The 20,635-nt window shown below is 42.3% G+C and overlaps 1 protein-coding gene across 3 annotated transcripts in view; it reads right to left on the reverse strand.

Moving 5' to 3' along the window:
- The window catches only part of PPP2R2B (protein phosphatase 2 regulatory subunit Bbeta), a 453,296-nt gene extending 434,960 nt beyond the window's left edge, over window positions 1–18,336 (reverse strand). For 2 of the 3 annotated variants that reach the window (XM_077772959.1, XM_077772955.1), the window contains exons 1-2: window positions 18,228–18,336; window positions 18,030–18,107 (exon numbers count right to left, since the gene is read on the reverse strand). In XM_077772959.1, the coding sequence (XP_077629085.1) occupies window positions 18,030–18,107; window positions 18,228–18,237 (88 nt within the window). In that variant the 5' untranslated portion in view covers window positions 18,238–18,336. Of the gene's footprint in view, window positions 1–18,029; window positions 18,108–18,227 lie in introns of those variants that run through there. The other variant, XM_077772962.1, reaches the window with a different exon arrangement.
- Window positions 18,337–20,635: the final 2,299 nt, after the last annotated feature.

Genomic DNA, 20,635 nt, shown 5'->3' on the forward strand with positions numbered 1-20,635 from the left:
GGGGGGCCGTCCTGTGCGCTGTAGATGTGAAGCAGCGTCCTTGGGCTCTATCCACCACATGCCACTAGCACCTCCCCACCTGAGGTGTGACAATCAAAAACATCTCCAGCTGCTGCTAAATATTCCCCGCAGGGGGAAACCTGTCCCCCACACAGGCACACATAGGGAGTCACTGCTTTACCGCAGCAGGGCCTCAGAGACCAGGGCTAGGGCAGTGGCCACTTTACTCATTCGCAAGGCCACAGAGTGTGAGCAAACAATAATGTGACGAGGAGCCCAAAAACTAAGTGCTATCTCTGCTTCGTCACATCTTCGTTTCCTGACCTCACTCCACATGTCTGGTGGGTAAATCCTATGAAACAATATTTGTAAAAGTGCTTTTGAAATTTTGCAAGTATAATGTTGTTGCCATTTGGTTTACCTGGGTCTTCCGGCAACCACTGATACCGGCATATGGGAAAATGACAGCTCCATTTTGAAACAAATAATTTAAATTTAAAGGATTTCCATCAACCAAGTTTACAGACGAGGAGTTGAACATAGCAGTAAAAAACATCAGTCTTGCCACTAAAATGAAAATTCTTAGAGTCCTCCGTCTTCATGGCCTTTGCCAAATGGAAAGCTGGTGGCAATTGATTCATGCATGCATTTGTTCAATAAATATTTGTTAAGTATCACTAAGTGTCAGGCACTGTGCTGGGCACCGGTGATGAGTATAGAAGGCGTAGCTGTAGTAGACAAATTAGATATGGCCCTTTCTTCATGTAGACCGTAAGCTAGTAGAGAAAACAAACAAGGAGTAAGGAAATTATAATGCATTTGGCAAGTGCTATGAAGAATAACATTGTGGACTTCCTAGAAGGGCCACCAAGCTTAGAGATGGGGGTTAGGGGAGGCTGACTGGGGAAAGGGACACCAGAGCCATGGTCTGAACGATGAGAAGGGGTTTGTAGGGAGAGAGGGTGAGCACTGTTTCTGGCAAAGGAGAGAGCGTGTGTGTGGTGCTGGAGGTGAGTGAATACGGCATGAAAGTAAATACAAAGCACAGAGTACGTGTTGGCAAACAGTGAAACAGGCTGAGAGTACCCCAAGAACAATGAAGCCATTTGAAAGTTTCAGGGAGGTAAGCCACATGCGTGTGCACTACGAATACTACTGTGGGTACAGTGTGGCCAACAGGAAGGAAGTGGTCAAGACAAGAAGGAAAATGGGAGAAAACCATTGAGGCTGCTTCCACATCCAGAAAAGAGAAGATGTCACCCAGAGCAGGGTAGTGGCAATGTGGTTAGAGAGAAGCCAAGAAATTCGAGAGGTCATTTGAGATAGTTAGGAGGAAAGAGACACAGGACTTTGGGTAGGTGAGCTCGTGTGTTGAGGGAAGTTAGGAAGCCAGGGTCAAGAATGACCCTAAGGTATTCAGGTGGGCTTTTAGGGAAAGTAACTGGAGTTAACTACAGCTATTGCCACGAGTAACAAAAAAAAAAAAAAATATGAAAGAACGTTTATGGGTTCAAGGACTGGTACAGGTCCTTGAGCTAATTATTAATAAGCATTATCTCATTTAAGTCTTGCAACATCCCTATAACATAGAGCCTATTATTCCTAGGAGGTCAAGGCTCAGAATAACCTGCTCAAGGGCACCTATCTGTTAATGACAGAGCCGAGATTCAAATCCAACTTCCTGGCTCCAGAGCCCACTATGAGCCACCACATACAACCATTATAAGCTTGTTTGAGCATTTCCTTCTATGCTTAAATCATAAGTCTCCCTGTTACTAACAATACCTTTGAAAAAATCACCGAATCCTTTAAGCTCTCTGAATTTCAATTTATGTAGCCCAAACCTGTGTATGAGAACATATCTTTTACAAAGTGGATAGAATGATTAAATTAGTCCTATTACTCATAACGAGAATAAGCATTTGCAGAATGCCGACTGTATTCATGCAGTGTTGTAAAATACTTACAAACACACGCACACACACTCACTCACTCACTCACTCACATACATAAAAGAGCTAATCTAATCCTCACAAAAGCCCTTGAAGCATCTTCAACAATCTTACAAATGAGGACACTGAGGCACAGGCAGATCAAATGCCATACTCAGAGTTACACAGCTGGGGCGCAAGCCTGGGTGAGCATTTCTGGAGCCGGCACTCTTCCCCACTGGGTCATGCTGCCTCTCCTGAGAAGTGAGACCTTAGGAAGTGCCTGATACACCATGAGCCTAATGCCTGGAATATCATACATGTTCAGTGCTGACTACAATTTTTCTTCAACATTATGTTTAGCAACTTTTTGCTAAGTGCCAGGTACTGTGTTAGGCAAACAAGATAGATATGGCCCTTGTTCGAAAGCACTTTCTTTGGAATTCTGGAAAGCCATTTCTACTTAATGACTTCCTCTCCTCCCCCCCCCCCANCATGAGGACTCAGGACATGGCAGTTACTTGTGGGAAAGGTTTCAGGTCAGATGAAGTCTGGAGTCAAATACTGAGCACTGGGGAAAGAGCTGCTGAGGATTGGCCAGAAGGTCCTATGAAGCCCCTGGAGGGGCCCCCTTCCTGCCATCTCTGTGCACCTCTCTGTAGGCAAGGAGCAAGCGGCTCAGTGCCCATGCGGAAAGAAAACAAATGGCTGAAAAAGTGGAATCCGAAAAAAATCTATCTAACAGCCATTTGGTGGCTGGAGGTCAGGGAGCACACATTCTTGGTGCTTTTTACCTGTAAGATCAGAGAGCTACTCTAACCCTATAATGTCACACAGGAACCTGAGCTGTGGGCACATGAGGTGTGGTTAGGTGACAGGGGACACTTGTGGCTTTGGTTGTGCCCCTCTTCCTTTCCGCAGCCCCTTTCCTCCATCTATAAAATGGAGAAATGAAACATGATCTTCCAGCTGCCTGCAAACTCCACTGTGATATGAATATATATATGTTCAAATCACATAGCTACCTACTCCCTCACTTGGAGCATGTGGGCAAATGATACTTTTATCAGGAGTAACGAGCATCAGGGCGCCTGGGTGGCTCAGTCGGTTAAGGATCTGACTAAAGCTCAGGTCGTGATCTCACAGTTTATGGGTTCTAGCCCCACATGGGGCTCTGTGCTGACAGCTCAGAGCCTGGAGCCTGCTTCAGATTCTGTCTCCCTCTCTTCGCCCCTCCCCTGCTCGTGCTCTGTCTCTCTCTCTCTCAAGGATAAACATTAAAAAATTTTTTTAAAAAGAATAATGAGCATTAATTAATTGCTCATGTCTGTGAATGATGTAGGGCAATTAACTACCTATGATTCTTTTTCAACTGCTTTGGCATTATGTTGACAGAACCTGAGCCTAGAATCTTCTATAAATGTTTGCTGTTCTTTCCAGAGAGGACGCTTGTTTTTGTTTGTAGCCAGGTGTAAATAATCCTTTCAGTAAACATGTGGGTCTGCTGGCCATTTGAAACACATCTTGAAACAAGTTTGTCAAACTTATCAGACATTAAACATTAAAAATAAATAATTATCTGGTGGGTGGGATGACAGAATTTTACATTTGTCTTGTAATCTCTGCTTTCATATGCATAATAGCTAACATTTACCTAGGATTTACTCTCTGTCCGGATCTGTGCTTTACATGGGTTATTTGATTTAATTCTCAGACCAACCTATGAAGGAGAAGGTATTGTTTTCCCCATTTTACAGAGGAAGAAAGTAAAGTTCAATGAAGCTAAGGTTCTGTCATCTATTCAAGGCGACACAGGCAGTGGTGGCCCTGGGACTCAAACCCAATCTGTTCAGAGTATATACTTTTTGGAATTTGACACATGTTACCGTTTGATACATAATGTTACAGTTGACACATAATGTTATATTAGTGTCAGGTGTAAAACATAGGGATTCAACAAGTCTATACATCATCCTATGTTGTACTTTTAACTATGGTAAATTCTTTCTTCCTGATGCCCTCCAGTTTCTCTTAGGGACAGGAAGAGTGTCACTTCCTGTGAAAAGAAATGGAAGCACTAAAAAAATAATACCTGGGGTGTTTTTTGTTGTTGTTGTTGGTTTTGGAGCGGGGGAGGTTGGATAAAGTTTATGAATTACTTTGTTTTTAGTTTTACTTTCAGGAATGTGTTTAAGTTGCTATTAAGTAACCATATTTTAAGAGACAGCTTATCTTCAGCAAACACGCTTGCTCTCAGGTACATCTGATGAGAAGCTGCACTTTACATGAATCACAGACAAATAAGGAGCCAAGGATGTAAATTCTGAAGCATGTGTGAGTGGTAAGTTGTGGAAAATTACCACGAGTCTTCCTCAGAAAAGAGGCACTTAATATCAATATTTGGAAGTCATTACTGCTTGAATATTGTTTCTACAGACGTGCCAGCATTGGAATTGCCTGGGATCTTTGATGAATGGTATACGGGAAGAAGCACACTGAGATACGACTTGTGCCATCATTTGGGGAAAGGTTGTTTTACATCGTAATCAGAAGAATCATTCCTAGAACAATAGGTAGTAATGATTCTGAAAGAACAGCCGACAGAAGTATGGAAATGCCATGCGCAGTAAACAGTAAGATTTTTTTTTAAAAAAATACCTCATGTGCCCAAGCTACAGAGTGAAAGGACACTGTCAGTTCTATGAGCTCCCAAATGTAAGTGACCTCAACAATGCCTTGCAAATCGATTTCTGGGCGCTAAAACTAAAATTTTACAAGTTCCGATTATGGCTCTGAGCAACGATGTGAGCACCACAGTGAGCTCCAGACCACAGGCAGTTTTCCACTCTGAGAGGTAAGGTATAAAGACCTCTAGGCTGGAAGAAATGATAAAACAAACCATAAAAAGGTCTGAGTTTAAAAGTGAGGTTTAATTTTCATTACACAACCCTGTGGAAGGTTGTGTTATTGAAGTTCTCCCTTGAGGTGAAATGGCTCTAGGCTTGTATTGAATGTCAAATTATCAGTCCTTCATTTTACTATTACTACTTAAAACATCAGGGTCCTCCCATACGTAAGATCTTCTAATGGATTCCCTTTGTACCCAGAATAAAATTCAGATCACTTACCAAGGCTTGCAAGAACTCACTGAACCTGCCTCTGCTCCCCTGTGCAACCTCATCCTTCACCCTCTCACTGCCCCAATCGTCCTGGGCTACCATTTGGTCATGACAACGTTGCTTCTGCCTCAGGGACTTTGCACTTACTGTTCCCTGTGTCTAAATGCTCTTCCAACAAGTCTTTTGAACCTGGCTCCTACACATTATTGGGTCTTAACTCGAATGCTGCTGCTTTGGAAAAACCTTCACAGAACAACTGTTTAAGGGAGCATCCCTACCTTCTCACAGAGCCACTATCACATGACCACCTTCTATATCCTTTATAGCACATGCCACCCTCTGAAATTATCTTACGTCTTTGTGTGTTTGCTTTTTTAAATTGTTGGTCTCACCCACTAGAATGCAAACTTCCGAAACCTGGACACATTGGCTACTTTGAGTGATGCTGTGTTTCCAACGCCTAGTGCTCATTACGTATTTACTGAATAAACGAGTGAATGAAATTCAATCTTCTTACCCCTAACCATAATATGATAAAAGTAGCTATACTCTCCACAAAAAAAGAAAAAAAATGCTCTACCTAATAAATTAAAAATAAGCATGCTAACGAAAAAGGCATAACAATTATTGGAAACTTTGAGCATAAGACCAGAAGCCACCCTGCAGGGTCCACGTGCTTAATTATTTATTTGGAGCTTTTAAAATTCCATTAACAAATAACATAGGCACTAAGCAGAATGATACTGAGCCTGCTTAATGGGTTACATAAAAAGAAGACAAAAGGGTAGTAATCTCACACACCCCAGACCTTGGCTTCAAGGCAGTTGAGGGACGCTTGGCATTTGGGTTTGCCTAAACTGAATGTTCTACCAAGAATACGCCAGGGAACTTCCAGGCTTTGCCCAGGGGCAGCAGGAGAATTGGTTAAGTCAGTTTCTGCCTAGTGTTCCCGTAGTGGCCCCTGTGTTTGGACTGCCTGGAATTGTACTGCATTCCCTGCGGCGGAGCCCAGATTCTATAGCGGTTTAGAGAAGGCAATCCTGTATTATGCTCAGATGCAAGCCTAATTTGTGAAGCCATCTAGGCTGATCCCATTCTCCATGTCAGTGCTGGTTTAGCAGTGGACATGTAACTCACACTGAGGTCAAGGTGACATCTACAGAAATTTTCTGGGGACATTTGGGGGGTAAAGTTTCCCTGCTGTTTTTTTTTTAATCCCAATAACCTTTCCTTAGATGCTGTCATGTCTGAGTGTGACCCCCGGAATGACAGCAATTGCTTGGGGACAGAGCTCATGTTCCAAGGACAGCAAGACAAGAAGATGGAAAAAACATGAGTCCCCCATGCTGAACTTCAGCCAGGGAACTATCAGCTCAGGGGGGTAGCCTGCCTCAGGATTTATGTGAAAAACTGCATTGCTGTAATAACTGCTGAATGGGCTCTTTGCTTCTGACCTTGGCCCCTAACCATCTAATACTGACCCACTGCTAGAAAAAGTCCGCTGGTTCTGCCTCATGGAGGCAGAAGGGCAGGTCTTTACAGTGGTAAGGCCCCCACTTGTGTCTACCTGCCATTATCTCTGCTTCCATCTCTCACAGCTTCCCCCTTTGCTCACTCTAGTCCTTGAACTCAACAGAGTTCTCTTGCCTCAGGACATTTGCAACCAGCTGTTAGCCCCATGTGAAAACTCTCCAACCCAAATATCCACATGACTGATCTCTTGCTTTCTTCATATCATGGGCCAAATGTTCTTTTGTGCGCCAAGTCTTGAGGCTTCTATTTAAAAGGAAATGCCCAAGAGCACCTGGGTGGCTCAGTCTGTTAAGTGTCTGACTTCTTCTCAGGTCATGATCTCACAGTTTGTGGGTTCGAGCCCCGCGTCAGGCTCTGTGCTGACAGCTCAGAGCCTGGAGCCTGCTTTGGATTCTGTGTCTTCCTCTCTCTGCCCCTCTCCTACTTGTGCTCTGTCTGTCTCTCACTCTCAAAAATAAACATTAAAAATTTTTTAAAAAGAAAAGGGAAAGCCCACACCCCTGCACCCTTGCTGTTTTAGTTTCCTCTACTGCACGTACAACCTTATGTTTTATATTCTGTTTCTTTATCTATTGTCTATTTCCTCTGTTACTGAATCTCTAGTGCCTGGACTACCTAGCACACAGTAGGCAAATATCTATTTGTGGATATGTACGGAACTGAGAAGGGAAAATAATTCTTTTACTACTCCAGATATTTTGAGATGAATTTTCTGGTGCAGCTGGAAGTGTGTTGAGTGATGGATTTCTGCAGCAGTGCCTTGTAACCAGTGCCCTGCATTTTCGAGACAGTCAACCATGTTTTAAATTCAGAGTCAGTGTTTCCAGAACAGAGTTCTCCCCGTCCCCCTCAAAGCCATCAATCCATATTGTGTAGTGGAAGATGAGAAGTAGAAAAATTGCCTGTATATGATTCAAAAGTTCGCTTTCTGGTTTCTATGAGACCTTGAGCAATTTAAAATTTATCTCGGTCTTCCTTAATCTCCTCATCTCTTTGAGGAATAACCTATGTACTATCTGTAATATCTATACTATCTCTTTTATCTCTGTTATGTGGGATTACAAGACCTACTCCAGCTACCTCCTCTGAGAGTTATAAGAAATAAATGACCCATACATGTTAAAAGCGGGAAAGTGCTCTGTATATTTGTAAAGGATTGTTTTGAATGAGCTATATTATTCTCCTGAAAGCATTCATTATTGTTGTGTTAATGGTAATACAGATTTTTTTCATTTGTTGACATTTTTTACTTACTGAAGGTTATATTCATTCAATAAATATTCGCCGAGCCTCTCCTTAGTGCCAGGCTGCTTCCCAGGAGCAACTGAACACACACTGAGGTCAGACAGGCGTGTAAGCGGGAAAAATGATTAAACTTTCGGAGCCTCCGTTTCCTCCACTTGACTACGTAAGTTGCCTGGTACCTTACTGTTGTGTCAAAGTTGAAATGAGATTATAGAGTGAAGGTTATTATTACAAAATCTGGCTTAGTGAAGTCTGATTAAATACAATTCTCTTTACTATCACTCTACCATGGCCAGGCATGGTATAGTATTTTCAAAGATCTTATGAACAAAGCCTCTCAAGATCATCTCAAGATAGCTCAGAAAAGATGAGTAATTTGTCCGAAGAAATGGATGAGCCCTACCTAAACTTGGGTCTGTATCCCTTAAATATCCTTGTCCTTCTTTAGGTCTCAGATTGGCTTCCAGTTACTCCCATGAGCCATCCTGCCCTTTCCTCTAAATCACTGTGGGTTGGGTTGTGTGGCTTAACTCTTTTCTTAGCACTATCCATTCTCACGTGGGATTGTAATTGACAACCCCTTGTTGATATCCCTCAGGAGAGTGTGTAAACTGCTTAAGGTGGCTGGGGGGTGGTGAGAGGAGGAGCAGTGTCTTCCTCAGCCTGGGGCATGGCACATAGAGGGTGCTCCATACATGTTTGCCTTTAAAAAAGTTTTTTAACGTATATTTATTTTTAGAGAGAGAGAGAGAGAGACAGAGCACGAGTTGGGGAGGGGCAGAGAGAGAGGGAGACACAGAATCCGAAACAGGCTCCAGGCTCTGAGCTGTCAGCACAGAGCCCAATGCGGGGCTCGAACCCACGGACCTCGAGATCATGACCTGAGCTGAAGTCCGCCACTTAACCGACTGAGCCACCCAGGTGCCCTGATACTTGCCTTTTAACATTTCAAGTGACTGGCATTTGGGCATGGGTGAAATGATCAGCTGCAAAGCCTTCTCTCTTGGCCTGTACCATGTTAATTACCTAATGCTTACAAAGACAACAGGATGTTTGACTTCTTTCCTATGCAGAGAACTTGCTTCCCCTCCCCCACAGAGCCTTGTAAGCTTCCTGGGAGTTCACGTCTCACAAGGCTCCCTCCAGAGTCCCAAGCCTACAGCCCTCTGCATCAAGACGTCCTCCATCACAGCTGAGAAAAAGGATTTCATCTTGTGATAACTTTTTCATAAGCAGACAAATTTTGCTTCTAGTGGATGGGAGCCCTGCACAAAGTGAAGTTGCTTAGGAAATCCCTTTGTTGACTACAGATGTAGAGAGGAGATCCAAGCTTGCTTTTGACACAGAACAGGAGTGGTTTTTCACTCCCTTCAGTGCCTGGGGCAGAAGTGGGCTGCACAATAGTAACCTTGTATTTATTGGCACTCTGGTTTCCTTTAAAAGCACTCAAAATATGCTCAGATGTCTCTCTCTCTCTCTCTCTCCCTCTCCCCCCCTCCCCCCTCTGATGAAAAAAAAAAAAGGAACAGAATTTCTCAGGGTGTTTCTTGGATCAACCAATATTAGAATGATCTGGAATGCAAGCTCTTTGACTCCATCCCAGGCCATCTGCAGCAGAATCACTAGGGGCAGGACCTAGGAATATGCATTTTAACACTCTCCCAAATGCTTTACATGCATTTCTACATAAGTCATCTTTTCAGAGGAAGGGGACGAAGAGCATAGCCATGGAGCATATCACAATAAATATCATAGTTATTTCCCCTCAATAAGATGAAATTGACAGACACTGAAAAACTGTGCAGTGTGGAACAAATAAAATACCTAGAACTGTAGCATCAGAAAGAAGATGGCCACATGCAACATCTGGGAGAAAAGCCAGAAATCTCATCAGATAATTCTCATCTCGTCCCGGGTACAGAATCACGTACCAAATCTGAAGCAACTGTCTCATATCCAGAATGGGCAATTTCCAGGTACAATGTTCCTATGCTGACATAGAGTACAATGTCACAGGATGACATCATATATGGTATGTGCATGCTGCACAAATCAAATTCAAGAATTACATATGGTGAACCTTTCAATGTGTAAGTGTCTTCTATGGATTAAACTAGGTGAACAATGCTTAGCAGTCATCCTAACCACAGCAAACTGGTGGAAGGTTTAAGCCGCTAACAAGTTGTTTGTTGAGTGCATGTCAACACGGGTGCATGACATATGTGATGTCATCCAGCTCAGTGGTTCCAAATACCACTGTGTGCTGACGGCTGCCTGATTCCAATCTCTGCCTCCATCATCTCACATTCTCTGAAGAGCCACGCTCCTATATACAACTTTCTTCTTGGATACACCTGACCGTCTTATAAACATTTCACACTTACTATGTGCAAAATAAGGGGCACCTGGGTGGTTCAGTCAATTAAACGTCTGACTCTCGTTTTCAGCTCAGGGCATGATCTCTCAGTTCGTGAGATGGACCCCACATCGGGCTCTGAGCTGACAGCACAGCGCCTGCTTGGGCTTCTCTCCCTCCCTCTCTCTCTGCCTCTTCCCTGCTCACTCTCCTTCTCTCTGTCTCAAAATAAATAAATAAACTTAAAAAAAATACGTGCAAGATGAAGCTCATAATTTTTCTCCCTGAGGGAGTTCAGACATGCCACTCCAACATAATGCTGCTTTCGTATATTGACTATTTTGAGCTAAAGGCCCTTAGAGAATAGCAAATGTAGGGAGCAGCTCTCACAGAATTCCCCTTATTTGCCTAAAGACAGAGCCTCCAAAAGGAACTCAGCTGTCACAGATTTTCTGCCCAGGACTTTTGTAAACCAGGGAAGATTGACTCATCACACGAGGGACGAGGGATGATGGTCCATGACCTCCAGACAAACTTGGTCATGGACTATCACATTGGTACTGAGTCCATTCATCCTTCCCCAAAGTCATGTTCTATCTAAGAGGCCTCCCTCCCTCCTTCCCTTCCCCTATGACGACGATTATACTCTCAAATCTCAAAGCTTTTTTGAGTCTTCACCTTTTTGCCTGTGATGCCTCTGTGGACGTAACATTAAAAATTAATAAATTCGTATATCATTTCTCCTGCTAACCTGCTCATTGTCACTTTATCTTACAGACCCAGTTCTTGAACCGCGGAGGGTGTGGAGAGAATATCTTCCCTCCCCGGCACCTCAAACATGTTTCCTTTCCAGGTTTCCCAGGATCAGCACCTGGTGCCCACAAACCACCCAGTTGCTCAAGGCCCTACCCTGGGAGGCATCTTCATTCCTTATGATATCCCTCCCCTAAAATCCAGTCCAAGACCTCCAAAATATGCTTGGAATCACTTCATCTGTACGTTCTCTTCTCTAATAAAGCCACAGTATCTCTCATCAGAGTTCCGATAAGAATTTATTAAAATGGCATAAATGTAATAATCTTTAAACTCTTTCAAGGGCAAGGAATCCCACTCTTCTCAAAATCAAATCCAGACTCCGTGAGGTGACCTGAAAGGTCTGGCCCTGTCCTACCTCTCTGCTGGGTGGCACAAAGCGACAGCTTTCTCTCACTGGGCTCCGGCTACACGGAGCTCGCCTTTGTGTTTCAAAAACATCATCTTTTAGATGGCGCTGGGCCCGTATAAGTCCTTGTTGTACTACTTCCTACAATGAGCAGGGCATGGTTCTTTGAACGCTTGCATAGTCCCTTCCTTCGGGCCCGGCTCAGGTGCCACCTTCTCAGAGATGCCTGTCCTGGGACCCCACGCTGAAATGACTTCCTCCAAGAACTCCCTCAGGCCACCTGTTTACATCTTTCTTAGTGTTCATCAAAACGTCAGATGATCTTGGGGCACCTGGGTGTCTCGGTCTATTCAGCGTCCAACTCTTGCTTTTGGCTCAGGCCATGATCTCACGGTTCGTGCATTTGAGCCCTGCATCAGACTCTGTGCTGACTGTGTGGAGCCTGCTTGGGATTCTGCCTCTCCCTCTCTCTCTCTGCCTCTTCCCTGCTCACTTGCTCGCTCAAAAATAAATAAATAAACATCTTTTAAAAACCCTCAGATGGTCCTCTAGTTTTATACTTTTTCTCTTGGCCAAGTCTCTCATTATAAAATCTTTTATTTATTTATTTTTTTACTTGTATATCATATGTCTCACTTGCTTGGAACATAAAAACAGTATGGTAAATACCTACTGAATATTTAAATGAATAAATTTCAGTGAAGGTCCCATTTTGCCAATAAATCAGTTTCACCACCATTGTCTGAAATGAGTGATAAAACATAAATTAGGTCTGCATGGCACAGTAATAACTTTTTTTATGTCCCGGCAATATCATTGAGGCCTCAGAGGATGTGGAATATCATTCACTGTCTTTTAAGTGCCTCATGTTGTAAACCTTCAGACCCAATTACCTTTCTAGTTTAGTCTTTCACCTTGATTCCGCAGGAACTCTACAGAATGGACTCCTTCTTCTGAGGTTACGAACCTCAGGACCTTTGAACTGCTGTTCCCACAACTTCCAACTTACTTCTTCTTCATGTCTCATAATTTCTGCTTCCTGAAATCCTCTGAGCACTTGAGTAGTAAAGGAAGTGTCACTTATATAAATGTATCATATTAAAAGTTTATACACCTTAAACTTCTAAATACCATGTCAAGTATACCTCAGTTTTAAAAAGAAGAAAAAGAAGTGTCGATAAAATGTATACGTAAATCCAATGTTTAAATGTTTTACACTGGAAAGTTTGGGAAATGGGCACTGTTGTATATTGTTAGTGGATATGTAAGTCACTAGTTTCTCTAAAAGGACAGTGATACTTTACATTTTTAAAAAATGTTTATTTATTAATTTTGAGAGAGAGAGACAGAGAGGGAGAGAGAACATGAGCAGGGAGAGGGACAGAAAGAGAGGAGACAGAGAATCTCAAGCAGGCTCTATGATGACAACACAGAGCGCAATGCAGGGCTCGATCTCACGAACCGTTAGATCATGATCTGAGCCAAAATCAAGAGTCAGACACCTAACTGACTAAGCCACTCAGGTGTCCAGAGAGAGAAGGAGAGAGAGAGAGAGAGAGAGAGAGAGGGATCACACACTATGATACTTTACATTTTTAAAAATCTTAAAATATACCTACATAAATCTTAACCAAAGAATTCCATTTATGAAAATGTATCCCAATGATACAATCACAGTAACTAATCATAATTCTCGAACATTTTCTATGTGCTATGTTGTTTAAAATATCTAATTATATTCTAAGAGCAGTTTTTCAGGGAGATTTTATTATCCCTATTTTACATATTAGGAAATGGAATAACGAAAAAGTTGAGGCAACTTGTTCTTTGCCAATAACAAATGGGGCCAAATTTTACACCAGGTATTTTATTATAAAACATATGTTCTTAATCAGTCAAGCACATAGCTTTTCCGGCATAAATGCAGAGTAGCTATTAGGCTTGTTCATAGCAGTGTTGTGGTAAACCTTGAAAACTGAGGTAAATAGGGGTGCCTGGGTGGTTCAGTTGGTTAAGCATCTAACTTCGGCTCAGCTCACGATCTCACAGCTTGTGAGTTTGAGCCTGTGAGTTCGAGCCCCGTGTCAGGCTCTGAGCTGTCAGCACAGAGCCTGGAGTCTGCTTCTGATTCTGTTTCCCTCTCTCTCTGCCCCTCCCCCACTCACATTCTGTCTCTGTCTCTCTCTCAAAAATAAACAAACATAAATAAAAACTGAGGTAAATAAATTAGGGCATATCTACTGTTCATAATATGAAAGAGGATCACTATATATTGTTAAGTGAAAATATCTATTAATAAAATAGTATTTCCATTATGAGGATTTTGGTTAAAAAAATGTTGATTTTGTTCATTATAAACTCACATTCATTATAAACGTTTTACAGTTTTGGGCACATAGTACTTGTTTGGTGACTGAGTTAACTGATGAATATACACAGTCCAGAGGTTAAAAAAACATACCACAAGGGGTGCCTGGGTGGCTTAGTCGGTTAAGCCTCCGACTTTCGCTTAGGTCATGATCTCACGGTTCGTGGGTTCGAGCCCCGCATCGGGCTCTGTGCTGACTGCCAGCTCAGAGCCTGGAGCCTGTTTCAGTCTGTGACTCCCTCTCTCTCTGACCCTCCCCTGCTCACGCTGTCTCTCCCTCTCTCTCTCCTAGAAATAAATAAAACATTAAAAAAATTAAAAAACAAAAACATACCACAAACTTTAGCAGTACTGATCTGTGGATTGTGAGATGATGAATGAAATTTATTTTCTGATTTTTTTAAGTTCTATTTAAAATTCTCTAAACTGAGAACATACATTTTAGTAATCAGAAACAGAAAAGAGTAACTGTTGTATTCTTTTTAAATTGTTTAGGTTCCATCTTAAATAACTTCTTCCCATTAAGTCTTTGTATTCCAGACACATGCAATTGCTACCTCTTCTGTACTCAAAGCAATTTAGACTTGAGTCAAAGCACTGTGCCTCTAGCTCACTTTGTCCTGGGTTCTTTTTACTGACATAATGCCTTATTCTTTAAAAAAAAATTTTTTTTTAATGTTTTATTTATTTCTGAGAAAGAGACAGCGTGAGCAGGGTAGGGTCAGAGAGAGAGACACACAGAATCTGAAACAGGCTCCAGGCCCTGAGCTAGCTGTCAGCACAGAGCCTGATACAGGGCTCGAACCCACAAACCAGTGAGATCATGACCTGAGCTGAAGTCGGATGCCTAACCAACTGAGCCACCGAGGTGCTCCCATAATGCCTTATTCTTAGGTACCAATTCCTGTCTCCCTTTAAATGGTGCTTTCCTTGAGAACTTGGACTATATTTTATTTATCTTTATAACCTCTTCACGTTATAGGGCATTGCTTTGGATCTAATAAGCACTCACTCTATGTTTCTTGTTGGACACATAGTATTACTTATCTACTCTCCTCTTGAAAATTTTGGAATGTGGAAAAACCCTAGCCTATTAACTGAAAGCCAAGATACACATTTAATTACATTAGCAACACCATTGCCATACTGAGCCATATTGGAATCTGAAGTAAAGGGAAAATAAATCCATAATACTCATCCTGTCTTTATGCAATATTCTGATATTTTGTTCACCATGAATTCTTTGTATTAATTTTAGCTTGCAAAAATATTGCATTAAAATATTTATCTTTATTGTTGTCGATTCACCTAGCCTCAGCCCTGCTTTTAAAATACAATATTAGCAGATAATACAATCTGAGCGTCTTATAACAATCTAGACACTCTATGTATTATATATATTTATATTTATATTACATACATAGTATTATATACATATAAAATTATATATAAAGATGTATAGTTACATGAACATAACTCTATTCACCTGGGACTCACTGTCATCTAATGGATATCTGTATTATTATCTCCGTTTGGCATCCAAAGAAACTTAAGCACAGAGACATTAAGTGACTTTGTCAAGATCACCAGCTTGAAAGTGGGAAGAATGGAAAAGTCATTAGCAGAAATAAGCAAAGTAGAAGGGAAAGGTGAAAGATGAATCACTTTGATCACTGTAGAAAACCAACTTGGGTCGAGCAGGCCAGTTGCAAAAAAAACGAGCTGAGTTTTAAGAACCTTGATTTTTATCAAGTGAAAGCCATTCATTAGTTTACTCCACAAATATTCACCTGTCCCCAAGGCACTATTAGTGTAGGTTAAAGTACATCAAGGTATGCTGGCCAGGGAACCTAGATGCCGATGGCAGTATGTAGAGTCCAATCTGACTCTCCTCTTTAAAAACATGATTGCTTTATACATCACTGTGAAGCGGTTTTTCTGGACAAAAGGTGGTAGTGAGTGTGATTCTGAGTCTGTGACTCTGCAAACAGTTAATTTAAGGGAGCTGCTTATTTATTATGGGCCACAACCATGTGAGTATATCCTCGGTTCACCTGCATCTGCCATGATCATCTCAGAACATCCCTGAAAGATGCAGACTCCTGGGCCTCAGTCCAAACTATTAAGTAAGAATCTCTGACTTCAACACAATGTTTAAAGAGCTTAGGCTTTGCAGCCCTACAGACTGGGTTAAAACCTAACTCATCCATTGAATAGATCTGGTGCCTTTGGCAAAGAACTTAGTCTTTGGTGTGTTTGTTTAGCTTCAGTATCCTCCTTATAAGTAAAGTGGGAATAAAAATACCTACCTCTCATTAGGTTTTCATGGGGATTAAATTAGATTGAAGATCTAATTATAATTGTGTTTACAACAGTTTGCAAACATTGAGTACTTTCAAAGTGTCAGGCACTGTGGTAAATGCTGTACTTACGTTATCTTATTAACTTCTTTTAAACACTTAGCAGAGCACTCGCCACAGAGTGAGTAATGAATTGGTAAGAGCTATAGCTTGAGTACCACCCAGATCATTGTAATTGGTGGGAAACCAGTCACATACACAAGATTTAAGCCCAGAGTCTGAGAATAATGGATACCCTGGAACAAGTCAGCCAGGCTGGTGATCCCCAGTTAAAACACACTGTACCATCCTGGTCCTTGAACCTTTATCTCAGTAGCTCTCAGCAGACCTGGAAGTCTCTTTGGTTTAAAAGGCACAAGTGATTCTGAATGACGGCCAAGATTTAAAGCAAATGATTAACTTGAGCTTCAGTTTTCATAAGATTCATGAGGTTAGGGAGTAAGTCATTTTTCCACCTTCCCCCTTCCCTTTTTCATCTCCAATGCCTAGGACAATGCTGCCACATAGAAGATGCTCAAAAATATTTTGGATTAGATGAGCATAAAACAGGCCTAATAAAGCCTGCTTTGTCTGCTCTCCATGGGCTTTATGAGAAGGGTTTGTAAAGCTCCAGTTTATAGTGCCTCTAAAAAATGGAAGACTCCATATAGTAGTGTAATTTTATAGATTTAGTTACTAACTTATTTTACTGTGTTTTCTCTCACTCTTTAAACATCAATCATTTGGTTTGCAGGTATCCACCATTATACTGGGTTTCTAACAATAAATTACAGCAAAATTGCAGATAAAATACCTCCCCCAAATTCCTCAAAATAATTTTTACTCAAATTATTTTTTTACTCAGAATTAAACTACTATAGAATGGCCCAAAATTCTGCATGTATTTATGTCTGTTTATATACTATTCACTTCCTCATTCATTTATATTAGCTTTAGGCCTGCCTTATACCACACATGGCTATCTGTACCTACTAACAAGCCAGTGCTACCTGTTTGCAGGCAGCCTTACAGCATTCCCCTACAACAGCTACAACTTGACTTAAAACACTGAGCAGCAACACCCTGCCTCCTTCCAATTGCCTACTGTTCAGCTCTTTTCTTTTCTTTTTTAATTTTTAAGCTTATTTATTTTGAAAGAGACAGCATGACTGGGGGGTGGGGGGTGGTCAGCAAGAGTGGGACAGAGAGAATCTCAAGGTGGCTCCACAGTGCCCGCAGAGAGCTCAACACAAGGATCGTACCCATGAAGCCGTGAGATCATGATCTGAGGTGAAACCAAGAGTTGGACGCTTAATCGACAGAGCCACCCAGGCACCCCATTCTTCAGTTATTTTCAAATGCAGACATCTTTTGCAAGAGTCACAGAGGTCTCCAAGCTCAGGCTTATAAGGGAAGAAGGTTAAGAGAATGAAAAACAAATTCCTCAGGAGGAGGGAAATGAATGCATCACCCCAAGTAAAGGGTCCGGAATAGGAAAATCTCCCGAGTCAGAAAGGCAGCTTTGTGCAAATACTGGGACCCAAGGTAGCCACAGTTTATATGACCAGACTTGAATTCCTCACTCTCCCTGAATGCTTCATGCGTAGAGAAGCAAGGGCTCTTCAACAGAGAAGGGAAGGAAGAAATGACCATCTGACCAACTGGCCCCGTTTGCACTCACTTCTCCAAAGCTGACCGACCATCCTGAAACACCACTTGCCCAAGTCTATCCTGTCTCTGTTCAAACCTATTTCACTGAAAGTTCATTTCAGTGCTGCCTCATTGGTGGGAAGAAAATAAGCTTCAAAAGAATAAAAGGATAGAAAGAAATCATTAAATCTATTTCTAGCTCAGAATGCTATTCTGGGACTTGTGGGGCCTTCCATACGCAGACACAAAGATGAATGTTTTCAAGTCTGGAACCGGCACAAACCCCCAAGGAAGCAAAGGCAAAGAGTAGAGGAAGCTTCTCCTACCTTCTGTGGCTCCGATCTCGATTGTGCCTTTCACTTGGCTGAAGCACCATAGTGTGTCCTGGGTGAGCGCCCCAATTCCTGAAAGCAACACAAGGAGACACTTCAGGTTAGGTCAGAGCTCCCTGGTGTCCTCAAAAGGCCAACCAGAAAGGAAGCGCATCACAAAAGCTGTGCCTTTGTAAAAGGAGACTTGCACACCAGGTATCATGGCGTCGGAGAGGAGACCCTAAGGAGTGCTGGGAGAATGGCCGTCCCTCAGGAGCACGTCCTACGGTGAATCACAGCTCTGTGTCCTCCATCTGACCACGCGGGGACTGCTCTGAGCTGGAGCAATTGGAGCTCGTCCCTTCTGGCCCCTGGCAGCGTCCTGGAGGGGGCCTGCAGTCACACCCTGTGTGACTGCCCCTTTTCATGGGAATACTAATGCTTTCGATTGTTTTCCTGCTGGGGTGCTGGGGAGAAGAGAGAGGCAGTTCGCTGGAGGAGAGAGAGGAAAAGAAAGGCAACATTTTTTTTTTTTTAACTGGTTTTGCAGCTTGCCTGGCTGAACGGCCAGTAAGGGGTCAGATACTCAGAACTTCCATCTCTCTTGTTCACATCTTGACTGCTTGCCAAAGTCCGAGCAGACTGGAGAGGAGAGGAAAGTGAAGCCAGGTTGGGGATGCCGGTGGGGGTGGCTAACAGCACTGTGGAGGCAGCCCTGACAAATGTGGCCTCTTTCTTTCCATGGGAATTTCTGTTTCAAATTTGAACCGAACCTTTGGTGAGGTTAAAATTTCTGGCTTTTCTGGCTTCTGGTCTCTACAAATGTATGTGTCCGATATTAACAATAGGCTGATATACCTACTAATATATTCATTAATATATGTATTCTAGTTGAAAAAGTCCTTTTCAGAACACTTCTGAATCACACCAGTTTGCTTCTCAATAGCCTGGCTGTCTGCAAGCTTTTAAAATTAAGAGGAATATTGGGGCGCCTGGGTGGCTTAGTCGGTTAAGCGTCCGACTTTCGCTTAGGTCATGATCTCGCGGTTCGTGGGTTCGAGCCCCGCGTCGGGCTCTGAGCTGACTGCCAGCTCAGAGCCTGGAGCCTGTTTCAGAGTCTGTGGCTCCCTCTCTCTCTGACTCTCCCCCTGCTCACGCTGTATTTCTCTCTCTCTCTCTCCTAGAAATAAATAAAACATTAAAAAAAAATTTTTAAAAAATAAAATTAAGAGGAATATTGCAGCGTCAAATTTGAGGAGAGGCTATCAATTTGGGAATGGTTATATTCGTAGGAAAAAAATCAAGTATCAGGTCAATGATACTTGCTTTAAACACATACACACAAAACACAGGAGCCATTTTCACTGTCAACAACAGACTTTTCACCGAACTCCGTGGAAACTTCACTCACTCAGCCACGTGAGAGCAGATCCAGTCTCCATATGCTTTTCTCACTGTTGGTCACCTCACACTTGAATGAAGCCACATGGCATCATCATTAGAAGCGTATACACTTTGCAGTCAGAAGGGGGCTATAGTTTGGCTCTGACCTAGGACAAGTTCCCAAGCATGAGGAGATGTTTTTCTTTAATGGCAATGATGGTACTAGTACCCATCTCTCAGTTTTTATAGTTATTAAAAGCACTTAGCACAGTCAAGCAATAATATGCATAATATAATATAATATGCATAATAATGCATTATTATCAATGGCAATGATTCTAAAATGTTCAATAGTAAAAAAAGAAGAGGCACATTAGCTGAGAAATTTTCAGTTAGTTACTAACAGGCAGGCACCATGCTAAGCACTGTACATAAATTATTCTGTTCTCATACAAATAATGAGGAGGCCACTATTTTAACCCCGTTTTACAGGTAAAGAGAGAGAGATCCAGGAAGTGTTAGTAACTTATCCCGAGGTCCTGCCAAGGATGCAGCACAGCTGGGATTTCCACCCAGGCTGTCTGAATCCCAATCTCTCCCAGGGTGCTGAGGTCAGCCTGCCTAGTTAAGATATAAGGCTTCAACTGTAGTCACATTTGGAGGGCTGAGCTAGAATACAATTTCCCATGTCACTTATTAAAATACCCATATCTCCTCACAGACTACACAAGGCTATAATTTCCCAATAAAGTTAAGAAGAAAAGAAGCATCTATGTTAGTGCATAGAAAGACCACATCCACAGCCCTTCCACTGACCCTTCCTTGTACTTGTTGCTCTGACCTTGGATTTCAGCATCTGACATTCTCTGATAAGTTCTTACTCTTCCTGCGAGCTCTCACTGGTCCTTTCTTCAACTGGCACTCCTGCTATTGAAACTGTATCTACATCTGTTCATAGGGATTATCACCTACAGATGAGGATCTTTCTTGATTTCTGTCATCCTGGCACAGTTTTTTTAATGTTTGTTATTTATTTCTGAGAGAGGGAGAGAGGCAGTGTGAGCAGGGGAGGATCAGAGAGAGAGAGGGAGGCACAGAATCCGAAGCAGGCTCTAGGCTCTGAGCTGTCAGCACAGAGCCCAGATGTGGGGCTCGAACACACAATTCATGAGATCTTGACCTGAGCCAAAGTCGGATGCTTAACCACCTGAGCCAGCCTGGTGCCTCATGGCACACTA

Source organism: Crocuta crocuta, unplaced genomic scaffold (genome assembly GCF_008692635.1).
Source record: "Crocuta crocuta isolate KB4526 unplaced genomic scaffold, BGI_CrCroc_1.0 scaffold107, whole genome shotgun sequence".
Taxonomy (NCBI): Eukaryota; Metazoa; Chordata; class Mammalia; order Carnivora; family Hyaenidae; genus Crocuta; species Crocuta crocuta.